The 15,600-nt window shown below is 40.4% G+C and overlaps 1 protein-coding gene across 2 annotated transcripts in view; it reads left to right on the forward strand.

The window, feature by feature from the left end:
* Positions 1 to 5,917, forward strand: part of LOC113634995 (corticotropin-releasing factor receptor 2) — a 65,064-nt gene extending 59,147 nt beyond the window's left edge. Inside the window, exons 11-12 of one of the 2 annotated variants that reach the window (XM_027134220.2) lie at positions 2,573 to 2,614; positions 5,670 to 5,917. In XM_027134220.2, coding sequence (XP_026990021.1) covers positions 2,573 to 2,614; positions 5,670 to 5,810 — 183 coding nt within the window. In that variant the 3' untranslated portion in view covers positions 5,811 to 5,917. The remainder of the gene's footprint in view (positions 1 to 2,572; positions 2,615 to 5,669) is intronic. The other variant, XM_047816588.1, reaches the window with a different exon arrangement.
* The last annotated feature ends 9,683 nt before the right edge of the window (positions 5,918 to 15,600 follow it).

The raw sequence follows: 15,600 nt of genomic DNA on the forward strand, positions 1-15,600 counted from the left end.
CTCCACACACACAAGGTGAGGCGGGAGTCGAACCCCCAACCCTGGAGGTGTGAGGCGAATGTGCTAACCACTAAGCCACCGATATATGATATATAACTCAGAAGGTGCCATGTATTGTTAATACATCTAAGAGGAATGGTACTGTCAGGACTCAGCCCGGACTTTGGCCACGTGCATGTGTTTACGTTCCTCGTCACGTGTCTGCCCCGCCTTCGTCTGCTCCTCCCTGTCTACACACCTGTTTCCTATTGTGATCACAGTGTCTATTTAACTGTGCCGCTTTGCCTTGTGCATCGCAGAACCTACTGTTGTCTTGTCCCGTCTTTAGTCCGTGTCGTGTTTCGTGTTTCCTTTGTTATCAAACCCTGTTGATTTGGCTATCCTGCGTTTGCGTCCGCTTCCTTCCCGCGTTCACGACAGGTCCATATATCTCCACATGAATAGTCCTGGTTTTAATTCTTTTTCCTTTTTTTCCCTTCACATCTGTTCAATCCATTTCTATTTAAATTATCTTTAGATTGCATTTTATTTATAGACTTAATCATTTGGATAATGGTGGTTTGTACTGTTACAGCACAGTGTGAGAAAATCACACAGCCTCTGGCAACGTTTCTGAGAGACACGGTTAATGTTGAGAAGCAGAACAAGTCACGATGACAAGAAACATTCAGATCATAGACATTGTTCCCCCAGTTCTTTCTACTGTTTCCGGTGTCGACCACCTCACAACTGACCCGTGTATATAGAAGGTGTTTGTTTTTATAATATTCACACCTGGGGAACTCAACAGAAGGACGTTTAGCACTGTGTCTGACTTTATTAATAAAGAATGATGAAATATAGATTGAGGAACCTGAAATGCCCTTTGGACAGAGCTCCATGAAGTGGAGTTCACAATATAACTGCCAAGACTCTGTGTGTGTGTGTGTGTGTGTGTGTGTGTGTGTGTGTGTGTGTGTGTGTGTGTGTTTAGGATCTTCCTCTAAAACCATCATGAATGACCTTCTCCTGTTAAGTCCATGTGGGAGTTATAGAGTTATACAGACGTATTAAATTGCCTGCCTTTCTCCCACACACTGATCTACACACTGATCCACTGTACTGCAGGAGACACGGCTGTGTTCACACCCAGGGCTTTATTTTCTAGAACAGCAGCTCTGACTGTCATATAAATGAGCAGTTTATACTAATGAGCCATTCGAAATACATTAGTGTTTCTATAGTAACGACTCTTGTGAACGGATTGAAGAGCACATGTGATTGTCCATATGGTGAAGCTTTCTGTAAGATTTTTTTTTAGGTAACTTTTCAGGACACGGTTTACACACTGATGATGTTTCTCTGGAACGCCGCAAGATTTATTGTAACTTAAGAGGGAGAAAAAAGTGAGCAGTGATGAATAGCTGAGAAAGACAGAGAGAAAGACAAAGACAGCAGAGACATGTGGAGAGAAAGTCACAGACAGACAGAACTATACCAGACATACAGACAGATGGAACAATGACAGACAGACAGACAGACAGATAGAACAATGACAGACAGACAGACAGGTAGAACAGTGGCATACAGACAGACAGACAGACAGGTAGAACAGTGGCATACAGACAGATAGAACAGTGACAGACAGACAGACAGACATAACAGTGACAGACAGACAGACAGACAGATAGGACAGACAGACAGATGGAACAATGTCAGACAGACAGAACAGTGACATACAGACAGATAGAACAATGACAGACAGACAGACAAGTAGAACAATGACAGACAGACAGACAGACAGAAAGACAGACAGACAGGTAGAACAGTGACATACAGACAGACAGACAGCTAGAACAGTGACATACAGACAGACAGACAGACAGCTAGAACAGTGACATACAGACAGGTAGAACAATGACAGACAGACAGACAGGTAGAACAATGACAGACAGACAGACAGGTAGAACAATGACAGACAGACAGGCAGGCAGGTAGAACAATGACTGACAGACAGACAGACAGACAGACAGATAGAACAATGACACAGACAGACAGACAGACAGACAGACAGACAGACAGGTAGAACAATGACTGACTGACAGACAGACAGACAGACAGACAGACAGACAGATAGATAGAACAATGACAAACAGACAGACAGGTAGAAGAGTGACACAGACAGACAGATAGACAGACAGATAGAACAGTGACAGACAGACAGACAGACAGACAGACAGATAGAACAGTGACAGACAGACAGACAGACAGATAGAACAGTGACAGACAGACAGAGTCCCAGACCCTTGTTTTGATGGAGCTGATCCAGCCCTACTAACTGTGACTTGTTAAACATTGTTGAACACAAAGTTGTGTGTTTTGTGTTAGAGAGTAGAATTTGTGCTCCATGTGAATGTGAGCTCAGTGTCCGAGCCTCAGGGACTCACACCTCTGTCTCCATCAGGATCTTTTCTGGTGATCACATGATGAGAAGATCTTTTGGAGGAATTTAAAATCAAAATTCTACTGTTGGTTATCTCTGTGTGTGTGTGTGTGTGTGTGTGTGTGTGTGTGTGTGTGTTTTACTCTGCAGGGTTTCTTCGTCTCTGTGTTTTACTGCTTCCTCAACGGTGAGGTGAGTCCACGCTGAAGTTCATTTCATGCTATGATGACTGCACCGATAAAATAAATAAATAAATAAATAAATAAAAGGCCACAGCAAAGGACATACCACAGTGCAACAACCCATTACTACTGGGGGAGGATATTTACTTTAGCACACACACACAGACACACACAAGGTAATTATTAATTCCAAAACAAAAGCAATTACCAAATGTCACCATGACTATAATATTTATAAAACTATGTGAGAACATACTGTATGAGTGATGCTTTCTGTGGCAAAACCCATCACAGTGTGGACAGACAGGTAGAGTCTTCTCAGGTCTAAAAAAAGTACCCGACCCGATGTGACCCAAACAACTTTTTACCCGAACCCGACATGCATATATATATATATATATATATTTTTTTAAGAAAGACCCGACCCGAGACAAACCCGAAAAAATGAGACCCGAGTCTGACCCGACAGCAATTTTTTTTGAACCCGGCTGGACCCAAATGTTACTTTAGTGTAACCGCTACAGCGTGGATTCAAATTTGATTGACAGGTCTGTTTTAATGAAAATTAGCTTACCGCCAGTCACACGATGTCGCAAGCGGTCTTGGCAAACAGAGGAGAGGTTGGAAAAGGACTCGAGTCGATGCACACACACACGAGATACGGTAGTTCTGGTCGTCTCAGATGCGCATTTATTTTAAATTACCCGACACCCGATGCCGCTATTATTATACCCGACCCGTGTCTGAGGCACACGTTAAACTTTTAGACCCGAACCCGCTCGGGTCTCATGTCGGACCTCGGGTTTTCGGATCTAAGTGGACCCGTGAAGACCTCTACAGACAGGGCGCCAATACTTTTGGAGTAAAGCGGACATATGCAAGTGATGTCCCCGGAATTCCCGTCACACACTTCTCCTCTCTGTGCCAAGCGGTTTGATATGTCCATGTTAGTGGTCATTTAGTGAGTCCACTTATTGTGGGCTTTGACCTGCACGTGACATCATCAGAATCTTCAATCTTTTACTTTACACAGTCGTGGCCAAAAGTTTTGAGAGTTACATAAATATTCCAGAATGTTATGAAGAGTGATCAGATGAATAGCATAAGTCCTTCTTTGCCATGAAAATTAACTTAATCCCAAAAAACCTTTCCACTGCATTTCATTGCTGTCATTAAAGATCATTTCAGTAATCGTCTTGTTAACTCAGGTGAGAATGTTGACGAGTACAAGGCCGGAGATCATCATGTCAGGCTGATTGGGTTAGAATGGCAGACTTGACATGTTAAAAGGAGGGTGATGCTTGAAATCATTGTTCTTCCGTTGTTAACCATGGTGACCTGCAAAGAAACGAGTGCAGCCATCATTGCGTTGCATAAAAATGGCTTCACAGGCAAGGATATTGTGGCTACTAAGATTGCACCTAAATCAACAATTTATAGGATCATCAAGAACTTCAAGGAAAGAGGTTCAATTCTTGTAAAGAAGGCTTCAGGGAAGTCCAGCAAGCGAGTCCAAGGAAGTCCAGCAAGCGCCAGGATCGTCTCCTAAAGAGGATTCAGCTGCGGGATAGGAGCTTGCTTGGGAATGGCAGCAGGCAGGTGTGAGTGTGAGCGCATCTGCACGCACAGTGAGGCGAAGACTTTTGGAAGATGGCCTGGTGTCAAGAAGGGCAGCAAAGAAGCCACTTCTCTCCAAAATAAAACATCAGGGACAGATTGATCTGGGGCAAAGTCATATTCTCCGATGAAGCCCCTTTCCGATTGTTTGGGGCATCTGGAAAAAGGCTTGTCAGGAGAAGAAAATGTGAGCGCTACCATCAGTCCTGTGTCATGCCAACAGTAAAGCATCCTGAGACCATTCATGTGTGGGGTTGCTTCTCATCCAAGGGAGTGGGCTCACCCACAATCTGCCCCAAAACACAGCCTTGAATAAAGAATGGTACCAAAACTCCCTCCAACAGCAACTTCTTCCAACAATCCAACAACAGTTGGTGAAGAACAATGCATTTTCCAGCATGATGGAGCACCGTGCCATAAGGCAAAGGTGATAACTAAGTGGCTCAAGGACCAGAACATTGAAATTTTGGGTCCATGGCCTGGAAACTCCCCAGATCTTAATCCCATTGAGAACATGTGGTCAATCCTCAAACGGCGGGTTCTGACAAACTCCAAGAAGTGAAAGAATGGGTTGCTATCAGTCAGGATTTGGCCCAGAAGTTGATTGAGAGCATGTTGAATTGCGAGGTCCTAAAAAAGAACGGCCGACACTGCAAATACTGACTCTTTGCATAAATGTCATGTAATTGTCGATAAAAGCCTTTGAAGTGCTTGTAATTATATCTCAGTACATCACAGAAACAACTGAAACAAAGATCTAAAAGCAGTTCAGCAGCAAACCTTGTGAAAACTAATATTTATGTAATTCTCAAAACTTTTGGCAACGACTGTACATATGTCAAATAATACACACACACACACACACACACACATGATGGCTGCTGTGTTCATCCTTTTAGCTTGTTTTCCATCGTTTCCAGATGTGGACCTAAACCTCTTGTTCTTGAGCAGTCGTGTATTAAACAGCTGTGTTGTTTTAGTCTCGTGTATAAAGGACTGAAGGTCTGAGCTTCAAAAACCTCAAATCAATACACTTATTAAATCCTCAGAAACTCCAGAGGAAACCTGCATCTCCGATTGGATGTGTGTGTGTGTGTGTGTGTGTGTGTGTGTGTGTGTGTGTGTGTGTGTGTGTGTGTGTGTGTGTGTGTGTGTGTTTGATTAGATATCTCCCCTTTCTAATGACTGAGGTTAAAGGTCAAATTTTTCATTTGTGTTTATGACTCAGAGTCAGCAAGGTTATTTCTGATGCCTGAACTAATCAATAAAGCAAAATGAAAAATAGCCTTCTCACACACACACACACACACACACACGCACACACACACACACACACACAAAGACATTCTTTATGTGTATTATGAATGCATGTAAAGCTGCATTTACAGGTATTCCTGATGTTACCTGGTGTGTGTGTGTGTGTGTGTGTGTGTGTGTGTGTGTTTTAGGTACGCTCTGCAGTAAGGAAACGTTGGCACCGATGGCAGGATAACCACGCTCTCCGTGTTCGGGTTGCCAGGGCGATGTCCATCCCTACATCACCTACTCGCATCAGTTTCCACAGCATTAAACACACCACTGCTGTGTGACACGCACACACACAAACACACACAGACACAGACACGCGCGCACACACACACACAGACACACACACTCACACAAACGCTCACACACAGACACACACATACACACACACTCACACAGAGCCATACACACACACACAGACACCCACACACACACACACATACGCACACACACGCGCGTGCACACACAGACACACACATACACACGCACACAGACACACACACACGCGCACACACACACACACACACATACACACACAGCCATACAGACACACACACGCACACACATAGACACGCACACGCACACACACACACACACAAATAGGACAGGAAACACACCCCATTACACAGAACAGGTTAATTGAGATGATGGTTGTGTGACTTTGTGATCAGTTGTGAATAATGTGTGTGTTTGTGGACATTTCTGATGAAGGACTCGGTTGTATTTTATGTCTTTTTGTGCAGTTGTTAAAATGTATATAAAACAAACAATATTTAAAATTGTAAATACACATTTTTTTTTGAGCTGCTGGACTTCAGTCTCCATTTTTATGAACTGTACACATTATTTATTTACTGCACGTTCCCTCTGAGGCAAAGTGTCACAATGTGGGAATCGTGAACAACACAAACGGCTGAATATGTGGAAGGCAGAAAAGTTCTATAAAATATATGGAACAGTTTCATTTAAATAAGTCTCTATCTCTCTATCTCTCTGTCTCCTTTCTCTCTCTCTTTTCTCTCTCTCTCTCTATCTATCTCTCTTTCCATCCCCCCTCTCTCTCTCCCTCTGTCTCTCCATCTCTCTCTCTCTCTCTCTCTCTCTCCCTCTGTCCCTCCCTTCTCTCTCTCTCGCGGTGTAAACTACTTGTTTCAGAATGAGCCTTACTCAGAATGACACTCACTTTTCCTGAACAGCTCTTTCTCGAATGATTCTAATCTAAATGACTCACAATGAGTCACAACAGGATTTATTTACATGACCATATATATTTTAATTGCATGACCATATGCATGTAGAGTATTATTAACAAACATATTATTTATAAGACTGAGTTTCCATTTAATATCATTAGTCATGGGATCTGAAGACAAATGGGGTTGTGTGTGTGTGTGTGTGTGTGTGTGTTACTCACTGTCCCTCGGGTTGAGGCATGCAGGCACATTAATTCGGGTGACTTGTTCTTAGAATGTGTCTAAATCAATCTCTCTCTCAGACGTTTAGAGGCTCAGAGACTTTAAAGACTCTTCTGAATGATTCTTCCTCTGAACATGTCCTTTCTCTAAACGACTCCTCTCCCTGAATAAATCCTTTCTCTAAACGACTCCTCTCCCTGAATAAATCCTTTCTCTAAACGACTCCTCTCCCTGAATAAATCCTTTCTCTAAACGACTCCTCTCCCTGAATAAATCCTTTCTCTAAACGACTCCTCTCCCTGAATGACACCTTTCTATAAATAACTCCTCTCTCTATTAATGACTCCTCTACCGAAATGACTCCTCTCTTTAAATGACACCTCTCTTTAAATGACAACTCACTCTAAATGATTCCTCCGTCTGAACGACTCCTCTTTCTAAACGACTCCTCTCCCTGAACAACTCCTCGCTCTGAATGATTCCTCTCCTTCAGTGACTCCTCTCTTTAAATGACTCCTCTCTCTACATAATACCTTTTTCTCTACAACTCCTCACTCTGAATGATTCCTTCCTCTGAATGACTCCTCACCCTGAACGACTCAAGTCAAATCAAGAAGCTTTTATTGTCATTTCAACCATATATACATGAGACAACGGTTCTCCAGGACCATGGTGTTACATACCTATTCTCCCTGAATGACTCTTATCTCTGAACGACTCCTCTCCCTGAATGATTCTTTTCTCTGAATGACTCCTCTCCCAGAAGGTGTGTGGGTTTTCATTGTAATATCCAGATATTCTAATAGAACAGCACACGGTTGTAATCTCAGATCCTCAACCTGAAATCGAAACCAGATTTAAGTGACTCTTATTCTCAAATGAGAAATTTTCAGCATTCGAGGTCCTGTGTCGAATACCCACAGGAAATGGATTCGGCACTCATAGTCAGTGTTGTCCATGAAAGGAAGTTATCCAGGGTGAATGAATCAGTAAACTTTACGTAGCCCTTGTGATGACTTTGATCTACGATTTTTCTGCGGTACTTGAGAAAATCACCCTGTAAATACAGAATATAAGGAGGTAGAACATTAGGTTATATATGTGTGCATGGTTCTATGATGATGTGGAGGACTGTCAGCCATCTGGGGTTGATGAGTGTGATGTAAGACCTTTTATCTGCTTCAGTCTTCACACAGGAATCACGCTCATGACACACGAGGCGACATTTCTGCTGTTAGCGCTCGGCCAAAACAAACTGTTGGGTGATTTTACTGGCTTGCCAGAGACGTATTTTATACGCTTATAACTGGGATATAGTGGATATCAAACATCCAAACGTGAGCATCTCATCCCAGAGAATCTCCTCCTGTTATAATAAACTCCAATCTTCTGGAAGGCTTTCAAATAGATGTTGGAGCTCAGCTGTGGAGATTTGTATTCAGCAGTTTTTTGGAGTGTCCTCAGCAGTTTTTTTGGCTACATGGTGTATATGAGAGATATGAGAGATAATCACAACCAGGGATTACATGAGGAGTAATAATAAATAATATGAGATCTAAACCAGATGCCCCACTAATCTTTCCATCCACCGCAGTTGTTGAATAATTACTTATCTTCTCTCGGACTCTGCTGCAGTGTTCTTCAGATTAGAGTTTTTATTTGAATGAAAAATGCTGAGTTGAGGAGGTCATAGTTTCACAGGAGCTTTCAGGGTGTTGAATAGCCATGTGGACACTCTGTCAATGAGGCATGTCTTTACCCATAATCCTGTGTGTCAGTTTACTCACTATTACAATGTGAGTCACTATTACAATGTGAGTAAACTGACACACAGGATAAAGCGTGTGTCTTTCTTTCTTAAATCTGGATGTTCATCGAAATAAATCATTCATTATGATTTATACAGCAATTTGTATAAAAACCTCACAACATTATTATACTTCTCTAAAGAGGTAAGTGATGATGATGTGAAGATGAGAAGAATCAGGCCTTAAAGATTTATTTGAAGATTCCTCTTTTCACTCACTGTGCTGTTAGTAAATCAAACACTGCCACCTACTGGACATTCACACACCTGCACTGTTTAAAGCGCTAAACTCCTTCCCACATAGCATTTTTTCTCACTCTTTTAACTAAACCTGCCAGCCAAAATATGGGTCATAAATGGGCCATGACAGATCCATATCTCACCCACCTGTATGACCATAGCTGGCCCTATTGTATACACTGGACCTGATAGCCTCATGTCACATGTCAGCCTTAAAAAAAAACATAACCAGTCCACTTGATACACACCCCTCCCAAATGAATAGTCACAACAACGACAGTATTCTGAACAAATATTTAATTATATTTAACATGAAAACATTGAAACCTGACATATACATATACTTTATAAAACACCACCAAGTCAGTTCTGCAGTTAAAGAAATAGCAAAAATTAAACAACTCGAAGATCTCCGCTATCGTTTTGTTCATGAAGTTAAATGTAATGCTTGATCATCCCTGTTTCTGGTCAAGAACAAGATTTACTGTACCTATAACACTTGAATATTAATATTTATGGTCATTAACCAGTTTCACGCTATGTATAACACTTGAACGTCCATGTTTCTGTTTGTTATGAGAGACACGATGGCTCCCTCTGCTGGTCTGCAGAGGACATCGCCGCACTTTCTCATCAGGACTCTACTTCCCACAATCCATGGCACCACCAGCTTAGCACATCTGTCTCTGTTTGTAATCACCTGGTCTATTTAAGCTCACTCAGAACTCTCGGATGACGCGAAGTATTGTTAGCTTGTCTGCATTCTGAGCGTATTATCGTTTTCCGTCTATTGCCTTGTTTTGACCTTGCTTGTTTTTCGTGTTTGTGAATGTTTGCTGCCTGCCCTGACCTACGCCTGGATTATTGACTACTGCTTTTGGATTTCCTTTGATGTTGTTGTTTGCCTGAAGTGTGACCCTTGCCTGTTTTGGATATAGTCTAATAAACCAGCATTTGGATCTAACCTGTTTCACATGCGGGACACTGTTCAGTAACAAGATTTACTCAACCTATAACGCTTGAACATCCATGTTTCTAGTCATCAACAAGTTTCACTTCACATAACACTTGAGCCTCCACTCTTATAGTCAGTAACAAGTAGTACGCTTCAAATAACTCTGAAACATTAATGATTCTGTCAACGAACAAGTTGCACTCTGGACAGAGCTTTTGAACATCCATTCCTGAAGTCTGTTAACCAGTCGTACTCTCTTCGCTCACCTTGTTCTTCATTCTCTCTTTTCGGCCACCATCTCTGTCTGGGGCCAGATATAGCCATCTTTTAACTCTGGAATCGATTTCTTTTTCTGTTGCCTCAGAAGACGGTTACGCCCAGAAGACAGTTATGCCCAGTGGTGTAATCTAGTTTTTTGTAGTGAATATACTGTACTGTGATTTTTTTCCCTCCTCCCAGCCTCATACACACCCATCCTAGAGCGACACCCCATAGGCACCACCACACTCACTAATGCATACAATATGCATCTACATGTAACTGAGAGCATTATTAAAGACTGCTTATGTGTTATCAAAATTTCAATTTATTATAAGCAACAAAAGACAGTAAGCTGATAAAACCTGTGCTCCAGGTCATAATATTCTGCAATGAAAGAGTGTTGATGATAAAACTGAACAAATGTTTATTGTTCACTCTTAAATGTACATTGAAAATTGACAGCTGATAAAACCTGTGCTCCAGGTCCCATATTCATATAATATTTAAGGCTAAATGTAGCTCTTAAAGGTATAAACTTCACCCAAAAATGAAAATTGTGTTATTTTTCAAAATATCATCTTTTGTGATAAACAGAAGAAAGAAACTCATACAGTTTTGGAACAAATTGAGGGTGAGGAAATAACACAATTTTCATGTTTGGGTGAACTTTACCTTTAAGAGCTACATTTAGCCTTAAATATTATATGAATATGGGACCTGGAGCACAGGTTTTATCAGCTGTCAATTTTCAATGTACATTTAAGAGTGAACAATAAACATTTGTTCAGTTTTATCATCAACACTCTTTCATTGCAGAATATTATGAACTGAATGAACTGGTAGTTTACAAAGCTTTCCAAATACGTTTATACTCGTGCTGTGGGTGAAATGTCACCCGAAGCTTCTGTAGCTTTAGGCGCAGGCTTTCGAAAACACACAAAGAGTGTAGTTTGAGTCTGCTTTCGTTTTATATCTTCTTTTACATTAGTTAGTTTATTTCAAATTTGCGCCAAAAAACACCGCCAAGCAACTGATTTTCCTCCTTGGTAGGTGACGTCAGATCAAGTCACAGGCCACGGAAGCCCCAATGGTCCAAAAACTGAATTTATGAATGGAAGTTCTGTCACAAAACGATATTGTTAAATATCCTCACGCTTTTTAAGTGGGTATACGGAAATCCTTGGCCTTTCCTAGTGGGTATACAGCGTATACCTGCGTATCACATAGACTACACCACTGGTTACGCCTCACCGCCGCTGAAAAACATAAGCACATGGTGTCTAATTAACTTTTGCATCAACAGGTAACGTGTATATTAGATAAAATACAATATTACAAGAAAAACTACACCTAGGACCTCTGGATAAACTGCTGTGTTGTCTTTTCCTGTCTACCTGTCTTCCCGTTTTAATTATTGTTTCTTCCTCCCCGTATTTATTAAAAGTATGTAGGACAGTATATATTGGGCATAAATGGCAACTTACCAATCACATCTCGTATCTGTAGGCGTAGGAAGCTAGTCTTTCCATTCACTCCTCTCATGTTAGGCCTTCTGAAGAAAAACAACATTTTTGTAAGAAAAAATATCCATATTTACAACTTTATAAACTAATTTATAAATGATTTCAGGTAAACACACTGGCTCTTAAAGATGGGACGGACGTTCAGGAGTGTGTTTGGAGAATCAAGCATGGACTGTTTACAAACCCATTGGCGAGGAAAGTTAACATTTTATGATGGATGGATGCACTGTTTTAGGCTTTAACCAACCACACTCTATGTTGACTACCCATAACAATTACTGTATAAAGCTTGAAGATACAGGAAATTTTTTATTATAACTCCAAATGTATTCATCTGAAAGGAGGAATACACTAAGGATTTTTGACTTAAATATATCTTTAAATCTGAAGAGAAAAAGGCTTATTTGGAAAATAAAAGCTAGCCAAATAAGTCTGAATGTTATAAAATGAAATGCCCAATTGCTTATAGAGGTCCAGGAGTACTCCGCAGATTGTCCTCTATGTTATGAAGAGAACTGAGATCTTTGATTGGTAATAAATTTCGTCCAGGCCTATCTCGGTCTCCTGACTTGATTGCTTACACTGGAGAGTCTTAAAGATAATTCGCAATTGGTCCATCAGCATTTCCAGTTTTGTTAATATATTATGAAAAAGGACTAAGAGGAAAAAAGAGAAAGACAGACATTAGTTTTTTGTTGTCCAAATTTTACTGTATACTTGCCACACAGCCAACCTAACTATAGAAAACATTATATTAAACAAATTCAGAAACCTGTAAGAAAAATGCACTGCAATTATTTACAAAAATGCCATTGGTAAAAACAACGTTACACGTGCATTCACATGGGACTCAGCAAGCACGCTTTTATAGAGGAAGGGTTTTGTGCAGATCTGTGATTACATTATGTTCTCTGGTCACACTTTGCTATAGCTGTGATTACCAAGGTCACATTTGGTTACTGAAAACATAACAGACTGATTGTGTGTTTATGTTATTAATCATTTCATGGGAACATGACTAGCATAGTTTTCTTTATAGACAGTTTATAATGACAAAGAATATGCAGTGTTTTTCCATACCGTTGCTGTCGAGCGGAATCCTCGTATCTCCAAAACCATTATTTTTCAGAAGATTAAAAAAACACAGTATCTTATCTGCAATGCACAGGGTTTAGTCTGTGTTGCAGTGGATTGTGTTGCGCTAAATTCCTGTCCTCAGACGAGCACCAGATCTAGCGGGGGTCAAAATTGTTTTTTCTTTGAGCCCGGTGTTTTGAAGACATTTACCTCAGAAGACGTGTTAATTCATTGCAACTATTAATCTCGAGGATATGCCGCAAAGCTCTCCCGTGGAGTGAAGAAAAGGTGGACAGTTGAAGCGTCCAATGGAGTTAAAAGATTTGCACTCAAGCTATTTTCAAGACTTTAGATTGGTTATTAACTTGTGAAAATAACGGACCAACACACCCAAACACACCCATCACCCACAAGGCCTGGCACATTTGCATTTGTTCACTCAGAGTAGCTCAAATCCAAGGCAGGCCAAACCTCTGTGTGTGACATGGAGAAACCCTATACAAAATACTTTTTTTATTTATAAAAAAAAAGTGTGAAAACAGAATGAAAAGTTGCTAATACAATGACAACTTTTGCAGACCTGGGGTCTATTTGACTCATCTGGAAAGTTTAATGTGTCATAACTTGGGTTTCCTTCCACATATTTGCCTGAAATTTACCAGGATTGTTTGAAATTATGAACTTTGCAAGTAAAATTAATTTTGTCTATATTCGTTGAACTATGTGTTTGTAAAATAAATACTTCCCTCCTCAAGTCCTCCCGAGTCAATTTGACTCGGCCACATTTAGTGGGGCAATAGGTCACACTTTTGTCCTTTTCAGTGCAATGAACATACATACAGACACAAAAATGCACACATAAATTGTCCACTAACACACGCACCCAAAACACACACTCACACACCACACACACATACACACACATACACACACACACAAACACACACACAAAAATTTGGCATTGCATTTCATTAGGCCTCCAGAAAAAAAGCCACACATTTGTAAATATTTCACACTTTTGATATGCCTTTGCCTAGCAGAGGGCAGAATATGATCTACCGAAATGATGCTACACACACACACACACACACACACACACACACACACACACACACATTGGGCATTGCATTTCATTAGGTAACACACAAAGACTCTTTGAAGCACAAGCAATTTTCTACTGCACTGGGCATTCCAATGTCCTCCTCTACCCACACAGTGCCGTCTTTTGCCGTCTGGCTCAGACAGGGCTTCCCAGTACCATGGTGCATCTTCCATGGAAGCATGTTGGGTTCTTGTTCCATTTCAAAATTCACTTTTGGTGTTATAATTCAGTGATGGCCAATGAAAATGAAATGACATAATTCTATTCTGTATGTGTACGAACATGTCAAAAGCCATGGACGCTTTTAATTTTAACGTGATGTCACGTGACCTCACGTGATGTCACGTGATGTGACCAGAATACCCGTGGGGCATTTCCCCTCAATGTGTTGAGTGTTTTGATATGTCCCATGGCCATGTTGTGCAAATTTTTAATTTTCATGTGACGTCATGTGACCTCACGTGACGTCACGTGACGTGACCAGAATACCTGTGGGCAGTTCCCCTCAATGTGCTAAGTGTTTTGATATGTCACATGTCCATGTTGTGCAAATTTTTGATTTCGCTTGTTTTGGGGGCGGGGCTACACGTGACGTCACGTCACGTGACCAAAATACCCTTGGGGCAGTTCCCCTCATTGTGCTGAGTGTTTTGATATGTCACATGTCCATGTTGTGCAAATTTTTTATTTCACTTGTTTTGGGGGCGGGGCTACACGTGACGTCACCAGAATAGCCGGTGGGGTGCCAATACTTTTGCCAAAAAGTGGCTACTGAGGGTTTGGACATTTCATGTCAATACTGCAGTCATAATGGGATTCTACGTATTATTATACTGCATAGAACAGTACATGCAATTCTTAATGTTGGATGTATTGTGTGTGAGAGAGCTTAGAGGACTTTTCGGAATTCCCCATTCAAGTCTATAGGATGTTTGATCGTCGACTACAGGAAAACCGAAGATTTCGTCGGAACACCGAAATAAAAACTTCGTCCGAAGTATGGTCTTAAAGAACCTGTCCGAGTTCCGTGTAAATCGCTCGAAAACTTGCCGAGTTACAAACCTCAAAAGTTTATAATGGAAGTCTATGGGAAAAAAGGCCACTTTTTTTCAACAAACTTCAGACCAGGGTCTACGACATATCCGAATTTGGTGCATGTGGCTTGAACACCCTAGGCCGCATTTTTTTAAATAAATTTTTGTCTAAGAATAATAATAATAATAATAATAATAATAATAATAATAATAATAATAATAATAAGCAACTTATAACGGAAATCAGAATGTTGGCTTCTACACAGCCAACATAATAATAATAATAATAATAATAATAATAATAATAATAATAATAATAATAATAATAGGCTTACAATGGAAATCAGAATGTTGGCTTCTACAAAGCCATAATAATAATAATAATAATAATAATAATAATAATAATAATAATAATAATAATAATAAGAAGAAGAAGAAGAAGCTTATAACGGAAATCAGAATGTTGGCTTCTACAAAGCCAACATAATAATAAGCTTATAACTTATAACTTATAACAACGGCGAATAACTACAGTGAGTGAATAACTACAGTGAGCGTTTTCTCTTATTTTATAGTTTAGGACCACTCCTCCAACAAAATAGTGTGAATGTACTTTATTTAGAAAACATTACATTAAAGAGACCATAACTTGGTTATGAC

Source organism: Tachysurus fulvidraco, chromosome 1 (genome assembly GCF_022655615.1).
Source record: "Tachysurus fulvidraco isolate hzauxx_2018 chromosome 1, HZAU_PFXX_2.0, whole genome shotgun sequence".
NCBI lineage: Eukaryota > Metazoa > Chordata > Actinopteri > Siluriformes > Bagridae > Tachysurus > Tachysurus fulvidraco.